Genomic DNA, 27,081 nt, shown 5'->3' on the forward strand with positions numbered 1-27,081 from the left:
GTCAGTCGTGTCTGACTCTGTGCGACCCCATAGATGGCAGCCCACCAGGCTCCGATCCCTGGGATTCTCCAGGCAAGAATACTGGAGTGGGTTGCCATTTCCTTCTCCAGTGCATGAAAGTGAAAAGTGTAAGAATCATTACTCTAGTCTATGCTAACTACGTAAAATGGAATTCAAAAATTTAGATCTGTCACTCACATATCCATAATATACTCCCAGACCATACAGTCATTCTGTTAGCCTGAAATCTAAGGAAACAAAAAAAGAGTCTGTGACACGAGCTTATGTGTTAAGGTGTACAATTCTAGCGGGGAAAGAGTAAGGGATGAGGGACTGAGAAGTGAGGAAAGGAGAGCCAAGAGTAGGTGTCATCTCTTCTCACCTGCAACTGACCGTTTGATCTCTGGGGACTGTTTTCCAAGAAGTCACGTGAGCTGGCTTCAGGAGAGTCAGTCTCAGAGGGGAGAAGAGGTAAAACAATCTGTCCACCAGCACACATCTCTCAATGGTCAACAGTTCAGCCTGTGTGGCATTAACTCCCTGGCATCACCACGTTGTACACACTGGGACCCCGAGAGGCCACATGGCATCCCGGGCCTCAGCATCAACCCAGGAGCGTCAAGCAAAGAGACCAGAGGCCCACAATACAGAGCTGAGCCAAGCCATTCAAGGAGGCACCTGGATGAAACCAAGGGAAGTCCACGCAGAGCTAATCATCAGCGGGGCTGGGACAGATGCAGGTGAGGCTGGGGGCGACTAAGGTGACCCACAACAGGTGGCTAACACAGTCGCGCATATTCTAACTGCACTGACAAACGAGCACTTCTCTTGAAAGCTCTACTGCTGCTAAGCCTGTAGGTAACGGGAAGGTGCCTTCCATTCACTGTGCTCCTGCGCTGCTCTAGAGACAGAAACCGGTCCAGGGGCAGAGCCTATTTCTCTTAACTCAGGAGGTCTCAGCTAGCAAGCCCTGAACTCTGCTACTTCCTGTTATTGAGATGGCATCGGAGAAACAAAAGGAAAGCACAGGAATTTGAAAATACAGAATAAGATGACAGGAACAAGCCAAATATATCAGGTATCACAATTAATGTGAATTGGAGTTAATGACAATTTTCAGTCTGGAGTTAAAAATCTAATTACATACTGCTGATCAAAGAGATATCTGAAATAAAACTATACCAGGAGGATAAAATAAAGGGATATAAAAACATTTGCCAGGTAAATGCTAACACAAAGAAACTGGCAAAGCCATCTTAATATCAGATAAAATACAATCCTGACCAAAAGCATTACAAGAGACAAAGAAAGATATATGAATAAGGGAGATTGTATAGGAGAATAAAGAAAATATGGGCCCTAGACTGCTTATTATTGTCAACACATAGTGTTTTTGGCATTTAGCTCCCTTAAAGGACCTTATTTCATTCTCCTGTGTTGATACATACCCACCAGGGCCAGCTTCAAGTTTGCTTTGAAAAACTGGATTATATTGACAGTGCATGCGTGCATGCTAAGTCACTTCAGTCCTGTCCGACTCTGTGCGACCCTATGGACAGCAGCCTACCAGGCTCCTCTGTCCACAGGATTCTCCAGGCAAGAATACTGGAGTGGGTTGCCATTTCCTTCTCCTATATTAACAGTAGGCACTTGTATTTAGCAAAATATACTGTTTAGGGTGAAAAGGTAAGTCACAGAGTGGGAGAAGGTATCAACAATGCATATATCCAGCAACTAGAACTCTCATATGCTGATGGTGAGAATCTAAATTTGTATAATTATCTTAGAAAACTATTTGGCAATATCTACTAAGCCTGAACATATGGTCCAATCACTGCACTCATGAGTACAGATCCAGTAAGTATGCACACATATGTTACCAAAAGATATGTACAAGAATGTTCATTACAGCATTAAACATAATAGCCAAAAACTGGAAACTCAACTCAAATATTCATCCACAGTAAAATGGTGGACAGAGGTAGTAATATTCATACAATAGAATGTATTACACAGCATGTAGATGAACTATGGCTATACAAAACAACATGGATGAAGCTCACAGGCAAAATGTTAATTGAGAAACACAGAAGAGTACATAATGGGAGCTTCTCCTTAGATAAAGTTCATGAACAGGTGAAACTGATTCCTTGTTAGAAGTCAGGGTAATGGTAACTTTGGGAAAGAGGAAGTAGTGACCAGAAGGGGGAATTAGGAGAGCTTCTGGGCTGTTGATAAGGTCCTCTGTACTGATCTGTTTACTGTTTAAACAAGTGAAGTCACCTTGTGAAAACTCATACCAAAGTTCTGGGTACTTTCTGGAATCTGTTATACTTTAATAAGCAGCTTTTTTTCACTGCAGTCTATGATTTTGTGAAAATAGCATATCTACACCTTCAGTTTTATGCCAAATCACATATATTGCTGCCACCATTTTTATGCCATACTAAGAATTTTATCTTTTTCCCCCCCTACTCTTAGCTCAAGGCTCACAAACTTCTCTCCACAAATGCTCCCAGCTTATATTTGACCTGTACCGGAGTTAGTGGTTTCATGTACTTTTTAGAATTGTATGTTACTTGATGTTATTGCTGGGGATTTTGCTTTCTTTCAGATGCAACATGCAGCATTAAGAATGGCAGATGCAAGCAGTTTTGTAAAAGGGACACAGATAACAAGGTGGTTTGTTCCTGTACTGCCGGATACCGACTTGCAGAAGACCAAAAGTCCTGCGAACCAGCAGGTCAAAATCTAAGTTGTTTTTTCTTTTTTTAAGTTCAGCAGATATGTTTTCCAAATGCGTATTTGAACTTTTAGCATCCTACGTAATTTAATTCCTTGTTTTTACTTGCTTTTGAAATCACAGAAAAGGCTAGTAGCATGGACAAAATAATTTTTCAAATTGCACCATCATTTTGAATAGAAATTCTGTAATTGTCTTCCATCTTCTTTTCTGTACCCAATTTTCTCCTTTGACCTTTATATCATGAAGCAATTGATTTGTGTGATTTCTGTGTGCATATTTATAATTCATGAAGTCAAATTAATGTAGTAATCCTGTAATAAAAAAATAAAAGATACATACGTGGTTGACTGATAGGCTTCTAGTACAAGGCTGGTGAATTTTAAGCATGATCTGTCCGAGCGTGGCTGGTTTACACTGAGAAAGTTATTTTCTATCCTTTGGTCTCAGCCTGAGTTTACACGCTTGGCATCAGAATAGTTCAGACAACTATCTGTTCTGAGTTGTGTCAAGCTGATCAGCACAGTCAATCTATACAGCAGTGGACAAAGCAATGTTTCCCAGTTATGTCAACCATGCCACCATATTGACAGCTTACTGGTGTGTGGACAGCATCTCCACTCTTCACACTGCTCTTCTCTGGAAATGAAGGCAGCAGAAACTTGAAATTTTCTTTTAAATGTAGGCTCTACAGGATCAATTATATTTGATAAATGAGGGACATTTTTGAAGCAAACTAGATATAATTTCTTTGCATTTCCAAAGCCTGATAGCTTATTAAATTGATACATTAAATCACACACCATTCCTCTGTAACTGGGTTCGATACCTATCTTAGCAATGCACCTGGCAGAGGAAATTACAGAAAGAACCAGAAGACAAGAGTATATAGACTGCACTAAAATGAAGAGTCTAATGCTTCGAGGACCTGCCTGCCTCCCATCCTTCTACCTGATTCTTGACATACACAGCTTCAAACTAGCCTACCTAGGGAGAAGTATGTGTGTATCTGTTTTTACCTTTGAAACCTAACTTCCAGTGTAGACAGCATAGTAGCTAAACTGTTATAAGTCCTTTTCTGTTATAAGAAAGAGAAAAAATGGAAAACCACCTCCAACTATTAAGTGTTATTCTGAATATAGCCTTAGTTTTAGCAGAATAAATAAGCCAAACCTAAAATAAGCTTTTCTGATTTTCAATAGTAATGGTCCCTTTTCTCGAGCCAATGTTGATGATTTATATTTATACATAAGTATTTTGAACTAATTTCCTGTTTTCCCAACCACATGCTGTCTTCATGATACTTTGCCACAGCTGGTTGCTATAGAAATGTCTGTTATAAGGAATGTGGATAGAAGGAAAGTGAGAAATGAAATGTGAGGTGACTTTGCTTGACTACAAATTTCCATTCTGCTTGTCCCCAGTGTATCAGTAGATGATTTCTTTTCTTTAGGAAATAAACCAACCCAAGATAAAAGGTAGCCAGTGCCCAGGTAGATGTGGTGGTTATAATCATATTAGTAATTTATCTGGTTAATACTCAACAGCCAGGTAATTAAATCACAACGACCTCTCCCCAATGGATACCTAAACTCCACCTTGGAATCTTGAAGGCATTTTGGTTTACAAAAGAAGTCCTGGAAATTCCCTGGCAGTCCAGTGCTCAGGACTCTGCATTCTCACTGCCAGAGGCCTGGGTTTGATCCCTGGTTAGGAAACTAAAATCCCCAAAGCCCTGCAGTGTGGCCTCAAAAAAGAAAAAAATGAAGTCCTGTTAACAATAAGGAGCAGACATCCCATTTACCTAATTCTAAAATCAAGGCTATATGGCACCAATCCCCAGACTTCCATTCCATGCCTGGAAATACAACTTTTTCGTAAAGAAACAGGAAGTCATTGGACTTTATATAAGTGAAAGTGAAGTTGCTCAGTCATGTCTGATTCTTTGTGACCCCGTGGACTGTAGCCTACCAGGCTCCTTCATCCATGGGATTTTCCAGGCAAGAATACTGGAGTGGGTTGCCATTTCCTTCTCCAGGTGATCTTCCCAGCCCAGAGATTGAACTCGGGTCTCCCACATTGTAGGCAGACACTTTACCATCTGAGCCACCAGGGAAGATAAAAGTCTTATGAAATTTGATTTTGGAACACCTCTTCTGTTTCCATAAAAATGACAGATTCCTGAGCCAAATGTCCTTTTCATGAAGCGTTTGAAAACTTTCCATGGAAATAATGCAATTAACCTCTTAGTTTGAGACTATATTCATTGATTCAATTTTTAAAAAAATATCGATGGGCTTGCTTCTCAGACATGACAAGGATGGGCCTCACTCCTGACTTCTGTAATACTAGCCAATGAGAAATACCAGAATACTAATTTTTTTTCTCCATTTGTCTAGTGCCATTTCCCTGTGGACGAGTCTCTGTCTCACATACTTCTAAGACGCTCACCCGTGCTGAGACTATTTTTTCCAATATGAACTATGAAAATTCTTCTGAAGCTGAAATAATTTGGGATAATGTCACTCAAAGCAACCAATCATTCGATGACTTCAATCGTGTGGTGGGTGGAGAAGATGCTGCAAGAGGTCAATTCCCTTGGCAGGTACTCAGTGTGGATGGTGTGTCAAAACTGGAGCCCAGTGGAAAAGGGACAGGCCAGGTGGGAGGCTGAGACTAGACATCAGTCAGACCTATTGGGATGAGGGAAGTGTCCAGGCACATTTCAGCACAGAGTAGGATGAGGAAATCCCCATAAGTGAGGAGCTGCTGAGAGAGAAATCCAGAGACAGCTACCACACAAGGCCAAGCAGAGTTTGGCATCAAGGACATGGCATAACAGGATTTCCAACAAACAACAAGGATGTCTGGAAGCGAGGTCACCAGTACTGGGGCTCTGGGTACTACTTCAGTTTCAGCCCCTGGGAGAACTGGACAGAGTCAGAAAGTCTCTAGGTCCAGAGAAACTGGGGTATTTCAAAGGCATTTTTAAAAGAACTCAGGAAGGATTAAGGCAAGAACTGGGGTACTGGACCCAGGCAGGGCATAGGAGGTAGGGGCTTGGTCCAAGGCTGTAGTTTTCAAGATGCGGTAGCTTCAGATTCACCTGGGAACTTGTTGGGACTGTACATTTTCATGCTGTGCCCCAGATCTATAGGAATCAGCAACTCTAGGGGTAGGGCCCAGCAATCTGAGCACAAACAAGCCCTTCAGGTTATTCTGAACACTGTACAATTGGAAACTCACTGATCCAAAGGAAACAAACTTGTTATAGCAGCTAGGATGTGTGTGTGTTAGTGACTCAGTTGTGTCCGACTCTTTGCAACCCCATGGACATTAGCCCACCAGGCTCCTCTGTCCATGGGATTTCCCAGGCCAGAATACTGGAGTGGGTAGCCATTCCCTTCTCCAGGGGATCTTCCTGACCCAGGGATCAAACCCAGGTCTCCTGCATTCCAAGCAGATTCTTTACCATATGAGCCACCAGGGAAACCCAGCAGCTAGGGTCCAAAACACCAAATAGTGGGCTTATGGTACCTAGTCCCACATTTCTCCAGGTGTGATCTGCAGACAACACACATGAGAATCACCTGTCCATGTTTCTGAGGTAACCAAGAGCTAGATTTGAGACCCATCATTACAAATCCTTCCATGTCTTCCTTGCTGCACACTTAATAGTGAGTGCACCTGTTGTCTCCTTCCTATCAGCCTAGGTAAGGTCATCTGGAGTGTTCAAGATCACTCATCCCCACACACATTTACTATTTCATCCATATGAAGTAAGATTACTGACTGCAGAGGTACCAAGCACCAGGTTTCAGTCTTTTCTTTTCCAAATGTGAAGAGCCATGCTACTCCCTAGGATACTCCAGAAAGACCCTGTCATACTTTCACACTGATTCCTTCCTCACCAGAGAAATTCTCTCTCCACACCCACTGCACCCAATTTCTCACAAAAGGTTTCAAAAGCAGGAGATAAACTGAATATACAAGTCACTTTTAGGGATGTCCCTGGTGGTCCAGTGATTGAGACATCACAGTCCCAATGCAGGGAGCCCAGGTTCAATCCCTGGTCAGGGAACTAGATCCCACATGACTCAACTAAAGATTCTGCATGCTGCAACTAAGACCCGGCACAGCCAAATGGGAAAAAAAAAAAGTTTAAATTCACTTTTAGACACAGGCAAAACAGGAAAAAAAAAAAAAACAAACAGAATCTCTCCCCATTTATGGATGAGCCAACTGCCACCATTTCAGTTAATCTGCAAGGTGGAAATACCTGATTTGATTGCAGACCTGACTGCAACACCCCTGCTGAAGGCCAACCATCAAGAGAAAGTGAGCAACAGGTGGAGTTGCAACACCACCTAAAAAAGATTCAAAATGCTACTGTGTCAGTAAAAGAGGATGGGGAATCACACGACCACGTGGGTGAAGCAATCTGGCAAAGAGGCCCATATGAAGTTCAGTTTCCTATAGAGTAACGAATAATTTGAACGAACTGGGAACTTCTGATCTGTTCAAGAAAAGGGTTAGGTGAGCTGTTGGCTGGCGGGAGCTGAAGGGCCACAAGAGCAAGGGGGCGACGACTTTTTCTTGGAGGATTTAGGGATGAAAGTTCCAGGCAGGCATGTGGATCCTGTTCCCGGTGAAGAAAGGCCGTTCCGGCCACTTGGGTCAGTCACGGGAGCCGGGCAGCTTGGGGAGCAGATCTGGTCTAGCAGATGCTCATGGAATTGTTGGCTTGAGGCGCTGCTGTGTCCCGAGAACCGCAGCGGCAGGACAAGGCCATCCCGGACCGTTGAGGGCCTGGGCTCACCGGATGGGAGATGAGACGGGGCAGGCTAGGGACCGCGGCCACCCCACCCTGCTCTGAGACCCTAAGAAGTGAGCTTCACCTTTCGCGCGGTTGTCAGCGGCCGTGTGCATGCTTACCTTATTCTAGGGCTTTCGGTTCAACTTCCCCCTGGAGGCAAAGCCGCCGCAGCCACAGCAGGTTGGCCACAGTGGCTTCCCAGAAGCCCCTGCGCTTCCGGCTGCTCAGACCTCCGACCCCCAAGGTCAAAGGCGCAGGCAGACTTGACCAATCTCTGACCTCTAATCCCGCATCACAGCGACAGAGGGCCTGAGAGAGAAGCGGAGGCGTGAGGCCAGTTAACCTGCATTTTCATTCCAGATGCCCAGCTCTGGGTTCAGGGCCCCTGGAGGACTCGGGGACTCTGCAGAGCCACTCAGGAGCCGAGAGAGGAAGCTAGAGGGTTGACTGCACTATATGGGAACAGAAAGGCTATTTCCTAGAGTCGGTATATCCTTGGCGGGGTGAGCAACTAAAACAGAACTCAAATTTCATACAGCTACAAAGGGAAGCGATGAAAGATGTGAACATTAGAGAAAACAGGGAAATCGCAACACCTATATTATGAGACTACCTTCATCAACAGCTTAAAAGTCAGAAATTGGAGGAAGCAGCACTGAGTTTCAGCTTTCTACACCTCTCACTGGCTTTTGGTCCTATTCGCTTGACCCAGCCAGCCAACAATTCTGAGCATGTGCGAACTTGCCCCCAAGAACTCCACCCTCCTCTTCTGCTTTGAGTTAGAATCTGTCTGGCCATGGATGCGATGTGCCTGGTCTTTCTCTTTTGGTTTATTATGGGCCTCAGGTTCCCTATTAGCCATAAGTATTGTATGTTTAATCTGAGCCTCATGGCTCAGATGGTAAAGAATGTGCCTGCAATGCAGGAGACCTGTGTTTGATCTCTGGGTGGGGAAGATTTCCTGGAGAAGGGAATGGCTACCCACTCCAGTATTCTTATCTGGAGAATCCCATGGACAGAGGAGCCCGGCAGGCTACAGTCCATGGGGTCGCAAAGAGTCGGACACAACCGAGAAACTCACACTTTCACTTTTCATTGTACGTTTAATCATTTGAAGATCATTCTATGAGATTGAGAAGGCCAGAATACAATGGAAACCAAGTGGTTAAGCTTTCTTTAATCCTTTATATTGTTGTTGTTTAGTTGCTCAGTTGTGTCCAACTCTTGCGAGCCCTTGGACTGTAACCCGCCAGGTTCTTCTGTCCATGGGATTCTCCAGGCAAGAATACTGGAGTGGGTGTGCCTACACAGACCCAATTCTTTCTATTTGATTAGGACACACCCCCATGGCAGACAACAAGTAGTTACCATCTGTATACACCGGAAATTTCTTTCTCCTGGTTGGGGGGGGGGATATTGGGAGGAAAATAAGATATTACATGAACTTCCTAAGACTATAGATATATCTTCACTTGAAAAGATAATCCTCTATTTTTCTTAGCTCAGATTATACAGTTCCAATTAGCAGAAATGAAAACATGACATATGTAATCTCATCTGGCCCCACAAAACTATTTTGGACAGAACATTTAGAGAATTCTTCTCTAGGATGGTTTGATGAAGTCTATTTCAATGACTGGGCTTCCCTGGTGGCTCAGATGGTAAAGCATCTGCCTGCAATGCAGATGTCAATACTAGTCTAGTTAACCATTAAAAGCCAAAAGTGATCCTCCCCTCTGTGCCCAGAAAAATGAAGTAGGGCCAAGGGCTGGGTGAGCCACACCTGTGGGCTTAATAAGCCATACATCATGTAGAAATGGTTTTGCTCTTTATACATAAGAGAACAAGTATGCCAAGAAAAATTGTTAGGAGGTGGCTAGGTATGGAGAGTAAGAGTTTACTGAAACAACAGAGAAAGGTCAAGTTTGAGTTAAAAGGTTAAAAAAGGAAAAACAGGGGAGCAGCTATTACACTAGGCTGGCATTGTCAGTGAAGAACATCAAAATAGATATGTGAATGTGTATTTTGCAGATGTATGTGGGTGTGTTTGGTGTGTATCTGTGTGTGTGAAAGAGAAAATGTGCTCCTGTTAGGATATAACAAACATTAAAGTGTTTGACAGATCAGCACTCGAACACCTTGCTCAGAACATATGCTTTCCCATTTTTCTGATCGTTCTCCAAAGTGATGTCATACAAGAACTTGTCCTTGGCCACACAGACAGCTCATCTCCAAACAGCTAACATTTAGATAGCTGTGATCCTGAAGTAGTCAAGTAAACATTCCAAAACCAAGTTACTTGAAATATTTTTAAATGTAAATGTATTTTAGGGCTTTTTCTTGGCAAAGATGTTTACCAAAATTTCTAATACTAATCAGGAATGGGCAAAAAAAAAAAAAAACAACACTCTTTGGGCTTGAAAGGACACAACTGTATTTCTCAGCCATCCACCAGAACAGCGTAGGAGCTCCAGGCAGCAAGTCTTTGGCAGGAATCAGACTAGCTACAACATAGTCTCTGTGCCTGAGGCTGTGGCTATCATTCACTCTGGCCTAACTAGCCCATTAAGCTGAGAGATGTCCAATTCGCCTCTCATATAGAGGGTAAGCACCATTATATCATTGTATATGAATGCTTAACTCCTGTTACTTGAGCAGATGTATTCAGTTGTAGTCATGAGGCCCAGTAAAGAACAGTGTTGCGCAAATTCGCCTAGTGAGGATACTCACCTGAGGTCTGGGCCAGTTTCAAGAACTGGTAACCGGTGCAGCTGCAGGGCCCTGTCTTCCAAAGGGTCCCGCATTTGTAGTTCAATGCTTTGCATTTGTGTTTTATAACTCAAGTTCAATGAGACAATGGAGCACGCATGCGCTGGTGACCTGGAACCTCAAGTCACTGCAGGCTCACCTCTCAGCACCGCACAGGGGTGGATTCTTGACCCCCCTCTCCCCTGTCCCCTGGTGCCTTGGCTAGCTCTGTCTCCCCTTTCCCCAGCCGCCCAATGACCACTGCCACCGCCAACCCTTGGCACAGTGGCATATGCCCCCTCCTCACTGCCAACAGCTACTGTTGTCATCCTCCTCCAGCATAGGCACACAGAGAGTTGAAGCTGGGTGCCCAGACTCTCTGCCATTTGAGGAAGGGACATGGCCACACAGCATCTCATATGGCCAGAAATGGGTCCTAGCACATTTGGAGGGGGAATAACGGGGGCAAACCTCTTGCCTCCCTTCATTCCAGGAACTGAACATATCCTGACACGGAAGTTGAAATCCCCTGGGAGTCACCATTGGCTGTTGATTGCTTCAGTGGACCAGTGGGAAGGGAAGATGGCACCAGGGCACCAGCACAGGGCTGATGGGAGAGGGGAACTGGCAGCTGAGAGCTGCATTTGTGAGTGCCTGTTCAGTGCCCCTGGGCACCTGTGAGTGCCTGCGCTCACCCAGTGGCTATGCCCCACACATGAGGGAGCGCAACTTTAAACAGTAAATTCACAACACCATGATAGGTTGTGAGAGACCACAGAAGAAAAACAAAACTGTTTTATTTTAGTATCTCCCATGACACTTTTTCCTAGCTTGAACAAGGGGACCTGCATTTTCATTTTGCAACGAGCCCCGCAAATTGTGTAGCCAGCTCCTCCTGGACTAATCACTTTTAAAACATAAAGGTCACCAAGCCGTGGAAATTCGGAAACAGAATTTCTCGAATTTAGTTATGCATAAGGATATTCTAGAGATTTGCATTTTCTCCCATCCCGTGCATCAAATATTCTGATGAAATCTGGGTGGGCTCCCAAAGCTGCATTTTATAAGCACCCCGGCACACTAGGAGAAATACTGGGCGCTTAGAAGCCTAGAGTCTGAAGCCAGGCAGACTAGGGTTTGTATCCCAGCCTCACCACTAACTGAGCTTAACTAACTGCATATCTAAACCTTGGTTTGCTCATCTCTATGGATGTGTCACTCCACAAAGTGTTGTATTAAATGTACGTGAAACACTTAGCACAATGATTTGTCCACAGTGAGCAATACAGATTCAAAAAAAAAAAAAATTAAGATCGTTGTTGAGTCTGGACGGTGGGTGAACTGGTGTTTATTATGTTGTGTGAGTTTTCCTATATTTTTATTTTTCAACATGAAAAACGACAGCTAGAATGAGAGGGAAACCTGTGTTTAGAGAAGAGGGTCAGAGGCTTGCAGTGAGTCAGCCCCATAGGTCTCCATGTGGGAGGCTAGTGCTTTAGTGTCTAGGATTAGCCAGGGTTCAATAAATAGAATTCAGGACAAAAAGAATCTTCACTAGAATATGCCCCCAAGGACCTTCTCAGACTCATACCAGAAAGGAGTGACCACTCCCTTTTCCTAGTTTATTATGAATGGGCTTATGCCTGAGGCTGTATGTGCTTCAGTAAAAGGGCAGCAGTGCCCACAAACGGTTTACCAAATGTTGAGTATGCCCTCTAGTGTTCACACTTCTCAGCTTTCTTCCTGAAGAGGTGGACCAAGGCCCTTGCATACACAGGAAGTGAAAATTCTCCAAGTTGATCTAGACATTGAGGTGGTAAAAATATCCATAGTCCACTCTGGTTATACGATGAATGTGTAGATGAAAGAATGGATTGGCGTCTTATCTAATCATGCCCAGGCTCAAGGTAGTGCTCAAACATCTCTGTCCCCAAATCAAACATAGCTTAGTAGAGCTTTTAGGACAGGGGCAGCTTACAGATCCAGTGTGGGGAGGTGGAGATGGTAGGGGGGAGACCAGAAGGAGTGCACAAGTTCGGCTGTTGCTCTCTGCCTGAGTGGCCATAGCACAGCCATTAAGTCTCATTTCATATCATTCTTGTTGAGAAAGGACTTGAAAAGATCTCCTGGAAAAGTCAGTAGTTTTTCTTTCAAATGCTCTATGGCAAGCAGATTTCCTCGTGCATGGACAGGAGGCTCAGTAATCACTTGATCTCCAGGAGTCAAGTCAGCGCACTTCTGAATGTACCAGCCATATCCCCAAGAAGCAATTTATGCTATCAGAGAACCTGACTCGCCTGGAAAAGAAATCCAAGGACCCTACATCATCCAAAGAAGCTATTTCCTCCTAGTTGCCTCATCTAGCACTCCCCCTGGCTATCACTGCTCATTCTCTTCAAGACAGTTTCAGAAATGGCTTTTTTGATTGTGCTCCAGGAACACTAAGACATCTTCAAAACTGACACTTGCCAGAAACACTCCACTTCAGCCAGCAGTGAGAAGCCAACTTTTTGCTCACTCTTCTAAATAGCACACGTGTTTTGTTGTTGTTGTTGTTGTTGTTGTTGTAGATCAAATATATTATGTAGTAAGATTCATCATTTTGTTTCCACAGGTCCTTTTGCATGGTGAAATTGCTGCATTCTGTGGAGGTTCCATTGTTAATGAAAAATGGGTTGTAACTGCAGCCCACTGCATCAAGCCTGGTGTTAAAATTACTGTTGTTGCAGGTAAATAAACAAGGGATGGTAATTGTTTGCAACAGCCCTAGATCTATATGATTGCTGTATCATTTGGATGTTGGTTTAGTAGCTAAGTCATATCCAACTCTTGCAACCCATGGACTGTAGCCTGCCAGGCTCCTCTGTCCATGGGATTTCCCAGGCAAGAATACTGGAGTGGGTTGCCATTTCCTTCTCCAGGGGATCTTCCTGACCCAGGGATTGAACCCCCGTCTCCGGCATTGCAGGCAGATTCTTTACCGACTGAGCCACCAGGGTAGTCCATATCATATTTTACTAGAGTCTATTAAGATCATTGCTAAATAAGTTGAACTAGTGGTAGAGAGGCAATCTTTTCAAAATCCAACTTATTCCATCCTTATTTATTATTATTATTTTTTGGCCACACCACACAGCATGTGGGATCTTAGTTCCCCAACCAGGGATCAAACTCAAGCCCTCTGCGTTGGAAGGTGGACTCTTGACCACTGGACCACCAGGGAAATCCCTCTGCATCATTCTTTTCGCAGACCTTTACTAGTACTCATCTCAGTGCAAATATACTTATCTATTGATGTGTCCATTTCCCCACCAGACTGAGCCTTTGCAAAAGCCATGTCACATCACTGATGCTTACATCCTTACCGCTGACACAAGCTGTAACCTGCCCTTAGTTAACATTTGAATGAATGGCCAAATGAATGTATTATCTGTGCTCAAACAAGTGGTCAAAATCCTTGAAATTGGGAATGAGTTTGAGCAAGCTCCAGGAGTTGGTGATGGACAGGAAAGCCTGATGTGCTGCATGCAGTCCATGGGGTCGCAAAGAGTCGGACATGACTAAGTGACTGAACTGAACTGAGGATAATTCATAACGAGTCAATTCATTATCACCTGTGAACAGGATGAGACTTGTAAACAGCATGGGTGAACAGATCCATCTATCTGATGGTCCTGAATGGCTTTTTGCTCTGAAAAGTATGCACTGGCCCTCAATTAAGTTTTACCAAAAACGTAACAGTACAAGAATAAGATATTTGATGCTTGACTGGCAGGTAATTCAATGGTGCTAAGTGGACACTTGGAGAATCTGCTTCTTTATGTGAAAGGTGATATGTGACTGAAGAGAAATTTATTTTCAGTGGGTGAATATAAGCTGCCAGCTAAGGACAGGGGCTTCCCTGGTGGCTCAGTCAGTAGAGAATCCACCTGCAATGCAGGAGACTTCCTGTAGCACAGGAGACCAGGGTTTGATCCCTGGGTCAGGAAGATTCCCTGGAGAAGGAAATGGCAACCCACTCCAGTATTCTTGCCTGGGAAATCCCAGGTACAGAGGAGCCTGGTGGGCTCTAGCCCATGGGGTCTCAAGAGTCAGACACGACTGAGCGACTAAACCACCACAAGGAAGTGATGCTAGATGGACACTTGGAAAACGTGTTTCTTTGTGGGAGAGACTGTGGCTGAAAAAGACATTTCTTTTCTATAGGTGAACATAACACCGAGGAGCCAGAACCTACAGAGCAAAAGCGAAATGTGATCCGTGCTATTCCTTACCACGGCTACAACGCATCTATTAATAAGTACAGCCACGACATTGCCCTCCTGGAGCTGGATGAACCCTTAAAGCTAAATAGCTATGTAACCCCTATTTGCATTGCTGACAGGGAATACACGAACATCTTCCTCAAATTTGGTTACGGTTATGTGAGTGGCTGGGGCAAAGTCTTCAACAGAGGGAGGTCAGCCTCAATTCTTCAGTACCTGAAAGTTCCACTTGTTGACCGAGCCACGTGTCTTCGATCCACGAAGTTCACCATCTACAATCACATGTTCTGTGCCGGCTACCATGAGGGAGGTAAAGATTCATGCCAAGGAGACAGTGGGGGACCCCATGTTACCGAAGTGGAAGGTACCAGTTTCTTAACTGGAATTATTAGCTGGGGTGAAGAGTGTGCAATGAAAGGAAAATACGGCATATATACCAAGGTGTCCCGGTATGTTAACTGGATTAAGGAAAAAACAAAGCTCACGTAAAGAAAAATGTATTTCCAAGGCTGACATATTTGGAATTGAACATTGACAAGGTCCTTTACTAACTAATCACTTTCCCATCTCTTTAGATTTGAGTGTATACCTTCTGTGAATATTCCTTTTTCTCTTTATGGGGAGAAGTCTAGCTAGACTTCATATTTTACTAGAATAAGTAGATAAGAAAATGTAATCACTAGAGAAACATACTGTGGTGGGAAATTGTGGCCATTCCTTCAGGTCCAGCCCTTGACCAAATTGTGAAGTTAAATTCTTAATCCCGCCTGTCAAGCACTGTAGTTCTCCACAGGGGCAACTCACTGCTTCTCTGTCCTTAGCAGTATTCCACATGCCAGATCTTTCTTACATCCCCCACCAAGTTAAAATTTATTGGATCTGTATCCAGGATATTTGGTCTAGTCCATCAAAAGACCAGCCCCATATTCATCCAGGAAGAACATAGGAGCAGCTGAGAGATTAAAAGTCATGGGAAACACTTCTTCTTTTTCAGTACCCTTATTCGTGCATCCTTTATCCTTTCCACCTCCTAATCCCCAAATCACTTTCTCTCTTTCTCTCCCCTTTTCCCTACATAGGCATTAAAGGAGGGGAAGGAGGCATTGTACTGTTTTACTGCTGTGCACCTATCAACCCCAGACTTGCTCTCAGTTTGGTCTTGAGCCTCCTTTTCATCACACAGAGATAAAGTAAGGTGCCTGATCTTGGAGGAAAAGTTCCTCTCAGACACTCACATTGTTAAAATCATACATAATGGAAGGAATGACCCATCAGAGTAGTTTCCTATGGACTTGTAATTGTGTTGTTACGGAGGTTTGACTAGACATGGTTCCATGAAGGCAAACGGGCATGTCATTATAACCAGGAAAACTGACATATAGCCAGGTGAGTTGACACCTGTCACAACAGTTTGCAAGTAGAGCAAATAGTGTCTTCAAGAAAACTCATTGGTGTGTCTCCAGTGTTGTTCAGGGCTAAGGAAGAAATTGTTCAGATCAGAAAACACGAGCATCATGCCTCCTCAACTAGCATATCACCACAGTGGAGAGGGCTGCACCAGGCTTACAGACATGTATTGTTCCCATGAGCCAGTTAACTCCCTTTTGCTGGTTACATGCTCACCAGGCCACTTTTTTTATTATAATTAGACCTTCTATATTATATTCTCTAGAGGGTTATTGACCAACCAACATATCAATCAATCACATCGATATTTTGATCTATTTGACTATTTCCCTTTGTGAATTAAACTGATGTTCTGATTCACACCTTGGCTTTTCATTAATTTGGTTGATGTGAATAATTTACCCTGCATGTGATTACATGTGGAACTACTGACAACACCATGTTTTGGACCACTTTGACCCAACCGCATTGCTGCTGCCCCTGCCCTCATGTTACTCCCATCCAGGCCTCACACTTGCTGATTTCTTTCAACTTACTCTCATTAATCCCTTTTATCCTTGAGTTTTTCAAATACAAGTATCAATAAATGTAGTTTTCAGTTCCTCAAAAAGTGTTTTTTGTTGAATCATTCAAAGAGAGGGCTCCCAAATACTACATTCGGCAGGACACTCAAAAGAATGTATCCAAATGCCATATGACACAGCAGAGATTTGATGCTCTTTTGTCATGCAGCTTTCATGGGAGGCAGTGTGTACTGTTTCCTGGTGAGGACAGTGGTCTGGATCCACACAGAACAGAATTGAGTCTAAATAGTTGTGAATATGGCCTTGGATAAGTCACTCCACATTTTAAAAAGATATTTTTATTTACTTGGCTGTGCCAGGTCTTAGTTGCAACCTGTGAAGTCTTACTCCCTGACCAGGGATCAAACCTGGGTCTCCTGCATTGGGAGCACCAGGGAAGCCCTAGTCACTCTACATTTTGTGCCTTGACTTCTGCATTGTGTAATGATAGAGTTTGACAGGATGCTCTCCAAGGGCCCTCAGTGACCTTGTGATAGTCAGTGAGTTCACATTCTTCCACACTTTTATTCAACAAATATTCAAGGAGTGATTACTGTATGCCAACCTCCAATAGTGTTTATTACATTTGAGTTCACATTTATATATTTTGTGAGTTAACTAAAATGATGTATGTGAATTGCCTTGTGGTCACCTACTATGCTACTACACAATAGCTGCTCAGTAAATGTTAGCTAAATCTGAATCCATGTTTATCCCACAATAGGAATTACTCTTGTATTGAGTATCAGGAGAAGAGGCCATACTTAAATAAAAATAATGCCTAGCATTGAGGTTTCATGAACAAATAAAAGAAATCAATTCAGCTATTGTTGGCTACAGGAGAGAGGAGACACTGTGATTATCCATCTTAGGTTTGAGTAGGACACTGATTTACGTATGGAAATGCATTACTTCACATTTGAACGACGCAAGGTCTGTAGCCCCAGCGCTCTGCGATTGGTAAAAGGGAGCCACACTGGCCTTGTTGCCATGGAGACCACCCTTTACAAAGAGAGCAATGGGGGCGTGGTCTTACCCTTCCTGTGATTGGTCTTCCCTGTAGCAGAGGGAGGAGCTCCTGGGCCCACCAGTCTCGAGCCACAGTCTCTTACCTCAGGAGTTCAAAAATGACTGCATTCTTTAAGAGCCACCTGCAGCATCTTGCCGCCAGTAAACATTTAGGGCCTTTAAGCCCACCTAAGAGCTTTGGAGCCAGGCCCTCGCTAGATTCTACCTAGAGCATTTACAGTCGCCATATAAGAATCATTAATGCTTTCAAAATCGCTGTAGCTACTTAGTCTAAATGGGCTGAAACATGCTGCTGCAATATTGGAAGTGACAGGTTAAAATAGAACTCTTGCTGAGTGGAGAAAAGTGTGTTAATGTAGTGCAGTCATTTCAAGTTGCTGTTTAAGTATGATTGTTTTGGGTTCTTTTGAATATTAGTTGCTAAATGGTGACAGGAACAAAATGTCCAATTTTCTTTGCCAAGGGAGAAAGAAAGGTTTTCTCCCCTACTTTCCTGAACTGTGACAGACCAGTTCACAAAATTGCTTAATTATAATTCTTAAACCACTTCTGAAAGCTGACAGTCCAATCTAAAAAAGTCAGAGCTGCAAGGGCCCTTAGACACCATCCAAATCGCTCTGTCCATTTAACAGATGAGGAAATTGAGGCCAAGATAAGGCCAGGCCCAGGTCTCCCACTTCACATTGTGGAAGTACAGTGCTTTGAATTAGAGCTTTGTCTGTTTTTAGGGCAGCAGGGGGCATTCTGCATTGGTGGAAATCCTTTCAGCAAACCTGGGACTGAACACTGCCTGAAATTCTTATTAGTGATGCTCTAATTGACAAACAAGTGACCAGATCAACAAAACCAGCGGGTAGCAGGGAAGGCAGAGTGGCCATCCAATAACAAACTGGAACCACACACCTGGACTCAGGGCAGCACCTGTGGAGTGAACCTCCAGTGCTGGTGTCTGGCTTTTAGCCCACCTGAGAGAACTGGGCCTTCCAGGTGTGACATTTGACTTCCAGAGCAAGTTGATCACTGTTATCTGGCACACAGTCATCCTGGAACATTTCAGCTCAATTCATTGCAACTGCACGGAGTAAAACATAGGCAGCATGCCAAGACAGAAGGCTACTGCAGAAGCTGTTGTTTGAAAGTTGAAGGAAGACTTCAGAGGCCAGCTGAAGCTGGGGTACTAACAATGCCATACAGTCCTGGGTGACAGGGGAAACACACTTCAGCAGCTGACAGGCCTGTCTGAGCAAAGTACTCAGGGCTCTTTTTGAATCTGAGGCTGATGCCATTTAGAAATCTCAGGATTCGAAAAAGAATGCTAGGGTCAGTGGATTAATACAAAATAAAAACTGGGGGGGGGGCGAGGATCTCATGGTTAAAGCCACAAAAATCATGTTCTGGAAACTATGGAGACTGCTGAAGTTACAGCAGGCAAAAAACTTGGCCTGGGACCCCCTGTCCTTTCCAACCAAGCCAGGTATCCAGATTACTCATTTTCTCTAAGAGTACTTTCAAGGCAGACTATTTCCACTGTGTCTGTGGGGTTATGGCTTGCCTAGAGATTTCCAGAGTTAATTTCAGCCTCTAGTAGGGATACGGTTATCAGAAGGGAAAAACAGCAGGCAGAAACTTTCTTATAGATAAAGAGGCAATGGCTTCTAGAACAGAGCTGAGGACCTGTCACAGAATGAGAGTAATATTTTGAACTCCTGGCCAGATCACTTCACCCTGGTAGGAGACTGACCTCTTTTTTTCCCCCATCCTCACCCCTACCCTGTCCCAGGGAGTTACCTCTTGATTGGAGAAGGATGGAAATAGGCACAGGGATATTCCTGATTCCAAGGACTTCTTTTCAAAAGGCTGCTTCTTCGCAATGTTAAATATGAGATCCTAATCTATTAAAACTTGCTGATGCTTCCAGCATGCTGTCGTAGATAGCTTCTGCAAATCAATAATCATGTAGTGGCTCAGGTGTTGACCTCATAAAGCTAAAAGAGCCCCAGGATTTACACATGACATGCTTTAGTGAAGATCTATATATAAAAATCTGTTTTCCTCTTGGAATATATGACAAAAATAAAGCATGCATTTTCATGATATTAAAACTCAGCTTGAAAGTAAGTAGCTGAATTAAGAATACACCAGGTCTCTGAGAAATAGCGCATGCGTGCGTGCTGTCGCTTCAGTCATGTCCAACTCTGCAACCCGATGGACTATAGCCTGCCAGGCTCCTCTGCCCATGGGGATTCTCCAGGCAAGAATACTGGAGTGGGTTGCCATGCCCTCCTCCAGGGGATCTTCCTGACTCCTGCATTGGCAGGTGGGTTCTTGACCACTAGCGCCACCTGGGAAGCCCTGAGAAACTCAGTACATGCTTGTTAAATGAATGGACCAATGGATAAATAAAATGGAAGGAAAACAACCTATTACTGACCACATCAGAGCAAAACACAGTCATCTAGGGTAAGAATGAGAAATTCACCCTGAACACAGGGAATATGCCATAGAAAAAGAGACAGATAAATACAGAGAGAATGCCTACATTCATGTCCTTCCAAGGATTATGAGAGGAGTTATTATTACTTTCTAGGAAATGTGAAACAGATTAGCCTTTCAAGACCTTGGTTATAGTCTTGAGTTCTTTGAGCACATGTGTCAATGTTTCCCAGGGGTAGACACTTCAGAGTGGAATTGCTAAGCAATACAGTGTTTACTTCAACTTTATTTGGTATTAGAAAATTGTTCATCAAAGGGTTGTACCAATTTATGTGCCAGTAACATCATGTAAGAGTTCTTGTTTCACATCCTTTCCAACACTTGGTATTTTGAGGAACACAAGCAGATTTTAAAGCTACAAATTCTCTTATGTAAAATGTCTCTTTTGCATTGAATTCAGGTATTTTGAAACTAGCTCTAAATGTATAAGTGTAGCTTTGTGTCTTCCCCAAGGTCAGTAAAGAGACCACTTTAGCTTCTAATATTATATTCCAAAACACCCACTAGAATTTTTCCATTTTAAGTCATTTTTGTTATGGCTGAGAAGTTAAAGTTCACTTATTTTATTTGTTCTTGTAGCTTACCATGTAAAAGAGCACATTCACTATCAAACTGAGATAAAAAAATATTCACTAAGATAATTCTCAGCACATCATGTTTTTTTCATGCTTCAGATCTTTCTGACTTTCACTCTACCCGGCTCCTCTGTTCTATTATGATGTTTTGATTTATTCTCCAGCCTGGGTTTTGTTTGTTTGGTTATATTGGGAGTAATTGAGTTAGTGAGTCTATCTCACCAATACTTACACAAAATGTATCTTTGAAACAGTTTACATTTTATTTGCTTTGGGCTTAAGGAAAGTTTCATTTACCTTTTTCACAAAGTCCAGCTTCATGGGCTATTCTCAATACACATTATTAGTCCTACTTTGTATACATTTGCTTCAGAATTTAATGGTGAATTCATATACGTGAAATGAGGTGATCAACAAATATAAGGTAGCCTCTCATCAAGTACAAGGGAAAACTTTTTAAATTTTTAAATTAATTTTTACTGGAGTATACTTGCTTTACAATGTTGTTAGTTTCTGCTAACAACAGTTTCTGATTCACAGCAAAGTCAATCAGTTATACATATACATATATCCCCTCTTTTTAAGATTCTATTCCCATATAGCTCATATAGGCCATTAAAGAGTATTGAGTAGAGTTCCCTGTGCTACACAGCAGGTTCTTATTAGTTACCTATTTTACACATAATTAGTATATATATGTCAATCTCTATCTCCCAGTTAATCCCATTCCCCCCTTTCACCCTTGGTAACCCGAAGTTTGTTCTCTACATCTGTGACTCTATTAAGGGAAAACTTTAGACTTGAGTATGTCTTGAGCTTTAACATAGAAAATACATTTTGAACTAAAGAGAATTTTTTTTAAAAGCCAGTTTTCACCTCTATTAATTTCCTTTTGAATGATATAAAGGGTTTAGTTTTGTCTGTAACATTCTTGGTTGGTTTGCTTGCTGTCCTTGGGCAGACCCCATAAGACCAACTACAAACTGATCATCCCAAATCAGCAAAGGGGAAGTGTACTGAAATGTACTAAAGATGACTTGTTTTGACAATTAATTGCTTGAGACTTGATTCACTGAGCACTCTGGAGTCTACTGCTCCTAAGGGAAGACCATTTCTATGTTCTAATACCTAGTAATAACGAGCATTTTTCTCAGGGAAAGTCTTTTAAGTGAAACTGGATTGATTTCTGACTAAACCTCAAACAAAATCACTGACCTAATTTCTCTTCAAGTGGAGCATTTCTCATACTCTCTTATACTTTCAAAAATATACTCTGAAATTTTCTCTCTTCTTAAGAGAATACCATAGCCTAGAAGTTAGGAAGTCTTTTATAACAACTACATACTCTATATTGTGAGATTCATATGTAACTGTGGAAATGTCAACAATAATATTGGGTTGGCCATAAAGTTCATTCAAGTTTTTCCATAAGTTCTTACAGAAAAACTTGAACAAAATTTCTGGTCAGCCCAATACTTATTCCTCAGCCAATGCATAAATAAAAACTTGAATACACATTTTAATTTTCAGGGAGTTCTTAAAGATGAATAAAATGTTTGATTAAGCAGTTCACTGCTGGTGCTTCCTCAAAAAAGCTAAAAATAAATTTAAAGGCCAAAAGAAATAGTTAAATCTGTGATGGGATAGTCATTAAAACAACAGAAACAACCCAACCAAACCAGTGTGATAGGTTTTGATTCTCCTTCTATGTTAAGGCATAAGTTCTAACTCCCTAATGGGCTGGGGAAAAGATTAAGTCTAGCAAACCCAGCTAAGAGCCCTTTGCAAAAATCAACAGTTCAGAAAACAACTGTGGGTATCTAGATGCTTTCCAGCTTTCCTTGGACTTCATCAAATGGAAGCAGATTTTTTTCAGTGTGTGGAAATATCCTCTCACAACCATGGCTATCTAACCCCTGAAACCTCATGTACTGCTTTCCTACAGATTTGGGTAAAGAAACTTTTTGAGCAAAATATTTTACCCTAGTTCTGGTCAGATGTCTCTGTGTCTCTGTCCCTTTCAGAGAAGCAAGGCTACAAGTAATCATGTTTTTACAACTTACCTAGCACTATTTATTAAACTGTCTCTCATTTCCCCACATGCAATGCTACATCCATCAATACAGCAAATCACATACATATAAGACTCTGTTTCTGGGTTTTCTTTGTTCTAGGGTATTTTATCTATCATTGAGCTCATGTTCTTTGTTTTATTTATTACAACTTTATGACAAAAATGAAGGTAAGCAAGTAACTCAAAATAATTATGGTGTCTTTAGTGTATCACTAATAAATGAAAGTAAAGGGGTTTTCTATTCTCTGACAAATCGTACCAATGTTTTCTTAGGTCAGTCCCTCCAGGCAACAGAAATTTTTAAAGAAATAAACAAATGAGACCTATCAAACTTACCAGTATTTGTGAAGCAAAGAAAACCATAAACAAAATGATGACAACCTATAGAATGGAAGGAAATATTTGCAAATGATGCAACAGACAAGGGCTTAATTTCCACCATATACAAACAGCTCACACAACTCAACAATAACAACAACAACAACAAAACTCAATTCAAAAATGGGCAGAAGACCCAAATAGACATTTCCCCAAAGAAGAAATATAGATGGCCAACATAAAAAGATGCTCAACATCACTAATTATTAGACAAATGCAAATTAAAGCTACAATGAGGTACCACCAGTCAGAAGGGCAATCATTGAAAGTCTACAAATAACAAATAAAAAATAACAAATAAATAACAAATAAAAAAGTCTACAAATGACAAATGCTGGGGAGGGTGTGGAGAAAAAGAAACCCTCCTACCCTGTAGGTGGGAACATAAGTTGGCACAGCCACTGTGAAAAACAGTATGGAGGTTCCTCAGAAAACTAAAAATAGGCTAGCATATGACCCAGCAATCCCACTCCTGGGCACATATCAGGACAAAACCATAATTCGAAAGCATACATGCATCTGTATGTTCATAGCAGCACTAGTCACAATAGCCAAGACGTGGAAACAAGCTAAATGTCCATTGACAGATGACTGGATAAAGAAGATGTGGTACATATAGGCAATAGAATATTACTTAGCAATTAAAAAGAGTGAAATAATGCCATTTGCAGCAACATGGATGCAACTAGAGATTATCTCACTACGTGAAGTCAGAAAGAGAAAGACAAATACCACGTGACATCACTTATATGTTCAATCTAAAATATGACACAAATGAACCTATCTATGAAACAGAAACAGAATAATGGATTAGAGAAGAGACTGGGGGTTGCCAAGGGGGGAGGGACTTGGGGGGGGATGGAGTGTGAGGTTGGGGTTAACAGATGTAAGCTTTTATATATAGAATGGATAAACAAGGTTCTTCTGTATAGCACAGAGAACTGTATTCAATATCTTATGATAAAACATAATGGAAAAGAATATATATGTGTGTGTGTATATAACTGAATTACTTTGTTGTACAGCAGTAATTAACACAATATTGTAAGTCAACTATACTTCAATTTAAAAAAAAAAGAAAGGAAAAGCTTTTTCAATGATACTAAACCAAAAAAAATATACGAGTGAGTTTAAGTTTGGATATTTTTAATGTGGAATTAATGCAAGTACGTTTACATTTTTAGTACATTTATAATGTAATTAAAATTCAAAGACTTAAAGGAAAATTGCTGCTATGTTTCATAGTAACACACATTTATAAGTCCAATAAAATCAATACAGTGCAGTTACATATACAAATACATGTATAAATATAGCATTCACTGTCTAGTGATTAAAACATTAAAAGACTATACCATATGTTTGAATCTATAGAACTCAGTATTTTCTTAAGTGATTAAAATCCTTAGTTTAACACCATGAAAATTAAATGTTTTGTGCAGAGGGGCACCATTATTCAAAGGTTTTAACTCCTAACTCTATCTAGCCACAGGATCAGCAAACAAAATAAGTGTATTTTAATATTTTGTTGTTGTTTCAGGAGCATTAATCAAGTGAAATATCAAACATATGGAGTTTCATGAGTTAGTTATAAATCAGCCATCACAAATTCTAGCAATTGGATGTTAGAAGATTTATAATTTACAGGTGCCTTTGAATAAAATTCAATTGGTTTGTCATATAAATGGTTACATCAAATGATACCATTGAAATAAACTATGATTTGACATAATACACAAAACTACTTTAAAAGATAAATAATTTGTGTATTATATAGTTGTGTTGTTTTTTGTAAAACCAGTCATCAAAAACCATGCACCTAATATGCCAACTTGATAGTAAAACTCACGATCCATGATTCAAAAGGCAGCAGTTTCAAACCACTGACTTCAGTGGCCCATAATACAAAATACTCCAAGCCTAAGTTCAACACTGCATGCAACAACTGAGCCTGTGCTTTAAAACAAGTGATCTTACCATTTACGTATTTAAAAGAAGGACATCTATACATACATTATTAAAGAAATACAATATAACTTATGAAACCCTGCACTAGAATAGATTTTTCTAGAAAATTCAAAAGCAAGTAGTCACTGGAAAGCAGAGCTTTGTTACAGGAACACCTCTTGTGCAAATACTAATATTTAACTTAAAGCTGTGATGTATCTAAATTTCAATGCATAAAATGTAAACTTCAGCATCCTAACTGCAGGATTTTTAGCTTTGGGCCTTTCAAAGACAGCTCTGACAACCCTAAATACCAGTTTAAGTGCAAAAGAGGTCTTTCAGAACATATCCCTTTGGTATAGTAAAGTCACAAAGATAACAAAAATAATAAAATAAACTATCAATTACCAAAGGGGTTTAAAATCTCTGATTATCTCTCATCTCTCTTTGGATTTTTGTTTTGTTTTGTTACTGAAAAGTTGCCCCCCAAATTTTTGCCTGTAAATGTTCAGAATAATTGATAATATGGTTTTCAGATGGAATCTGAATGCATGCCATGAAAAACCCTACTTGGAAACAAAATAACACTGCACTTTTCACCTGAGGGGATGGAAGGTGTGAAGATGGCTTCTTGCAAGAATGACACAAACTGTGAATGACGCAGTCCACCTCAGTCCTGAGGAAATTCTGTGAATGTCATGGGCAGCATAGGATCATCTGATTCTTGTGCTGTTTATCTGTGACACTGAACTAGAGCTATAATCTAGTTCACACCTCCAAAGGAAACCTTATTTTTTAAAGTCTATTCATTCTCCTTTAATTCAAGGGGAACTTAGTTTCCTTGTTACTCAGAGCAGCATCTACAAAATAATGAAGAATGATGTTAATACTCAAGTGACTTTTAAGGCCAAAAATGTTGTCCGTGCTACGACTTCTAACACTAAATGTGAGGATTCAAAAGGTCCATCCTAATTTCAAAGGTGATATCTTTTGGATGTTTATTTTAATATGAAAGTTGTTATTCTGTTACATAGTGGTTTATTAAAATCATCTATTTTACGAACAGCATAACTTCATAGAATCAAAATAAATACAATTCACATCTCATACAACCAGATTTCACAAATATTGTATGAACTATACTGTGTACATACAGATGAAACATATTAAGCACATAATTCACAGAGATACTTTTACATTCCATTTTCCAGAATTCAAATAAAATACTCTAATATATATTTTGAAACCTAAGTGCTGTTGACAGTTGCATTTGTGGTCAATTTTCATTTCCTAATCCATTAACTGACACACAATACAATCTATTTTTGTAGGCCACATTACACTATTTTGTCCTCTGCAATGTAATATGAGGCTAGATCTCAATAAGGACCACATGATATTATAGCATTCAACCAAAATCTACCAATAAGTATTAATTTTTGTCAATTCAACCTGTCATAAATGCATGTTACTTAAAAGAAATGTATATTTTTAAAACATCTAAAGTCAGAACTTGCTAGAGAATGGGGACCTATGGAACCATGTCACCTCATCTAGTAGCATGTCACACCAAGAGAGTAATACATTCTTTAAATGCTGATGATATATCAACCCATTACACGTAACTCTCCCAATGACATTGCAAGAAAGAAAATGATACTGAAAAGTGTACTGATGGTAGAAAGTAGAAAATACAAATGGAAAGAATAATATGATTTTTTTCCCAAATAAAGTGTACGTACATCAATAAATGTATGGTAAGCCCTTTATTGCCTGAAAAATAAGCACAGGCTTGAAGTATATTTAAGCTATTTTGTCATGTACTTTTCAAAGAATGGTAATATGCCCTAAATCTACTGTGATTAGTTACAGTAATGGAATAATATCAAATTAAAACTAATCAAATATGTAATTTTACATGTCCTGCATTGCAGTTAGCTAAAATTGAATGTAATTAACTTTGTTCTGAATTAAGTATGAGGACATCTGGCTCTATATTTAAATGATGATGATAAAAGATATGGAAAATCTACTGAGTGTTCC

General features: G+C 41.0%; 1 protein-coding gene across 2 annotated transcripts in view; it reads left to right on the top strand.

Moving 5' to 3' along the window:
- Nucleotides 1-15,061, top strand: part of F9 (coagulation factor IX) — a 32,835-nt gene extending 17,774 nt beyond the window's left edge. For both annotated transcript variants that reach the window (XM_061135934.1, XM_061135935.1), the window contains 4 exons: nucleotides 2,615-2,743; nucleotides 5,143-5,348; nucleotides 12,922-13,036; nucleotides 14,514-15,061. In XM_061135934.1, coding sequence (XP_060991917.1) covers nucleotides 2,615-2,743; nucleotides 5,143-5,348; nucleotides 12,922-13,036; nucleotides 14,514-15,061 — 998 coding nt within the window. The remainder of the gene's footprint in view (nucleotides 1-2,614; nucleotides 2,744-5,142; nucleotides 5,349-12,921; nucleotides 13,037-14,513) is intronic.
- Nucleotides 15,062-27,081: the final 12,020 nt, after the last annotated feature.

The sequence above is a fragment of the Dama dama genome, chromosome X (assembly GCF_033118175.1).
Source record: "Dama dama isolate Ldn47 chromosome X, ASM3311817v1, whole genome shotgun sequence".
NCBI classification, from domain to species: Eukaryota; Metazoa; Chordata; class Mammalia; order Artiodactyla; family Cervidae; genus Dama; species Dama dama.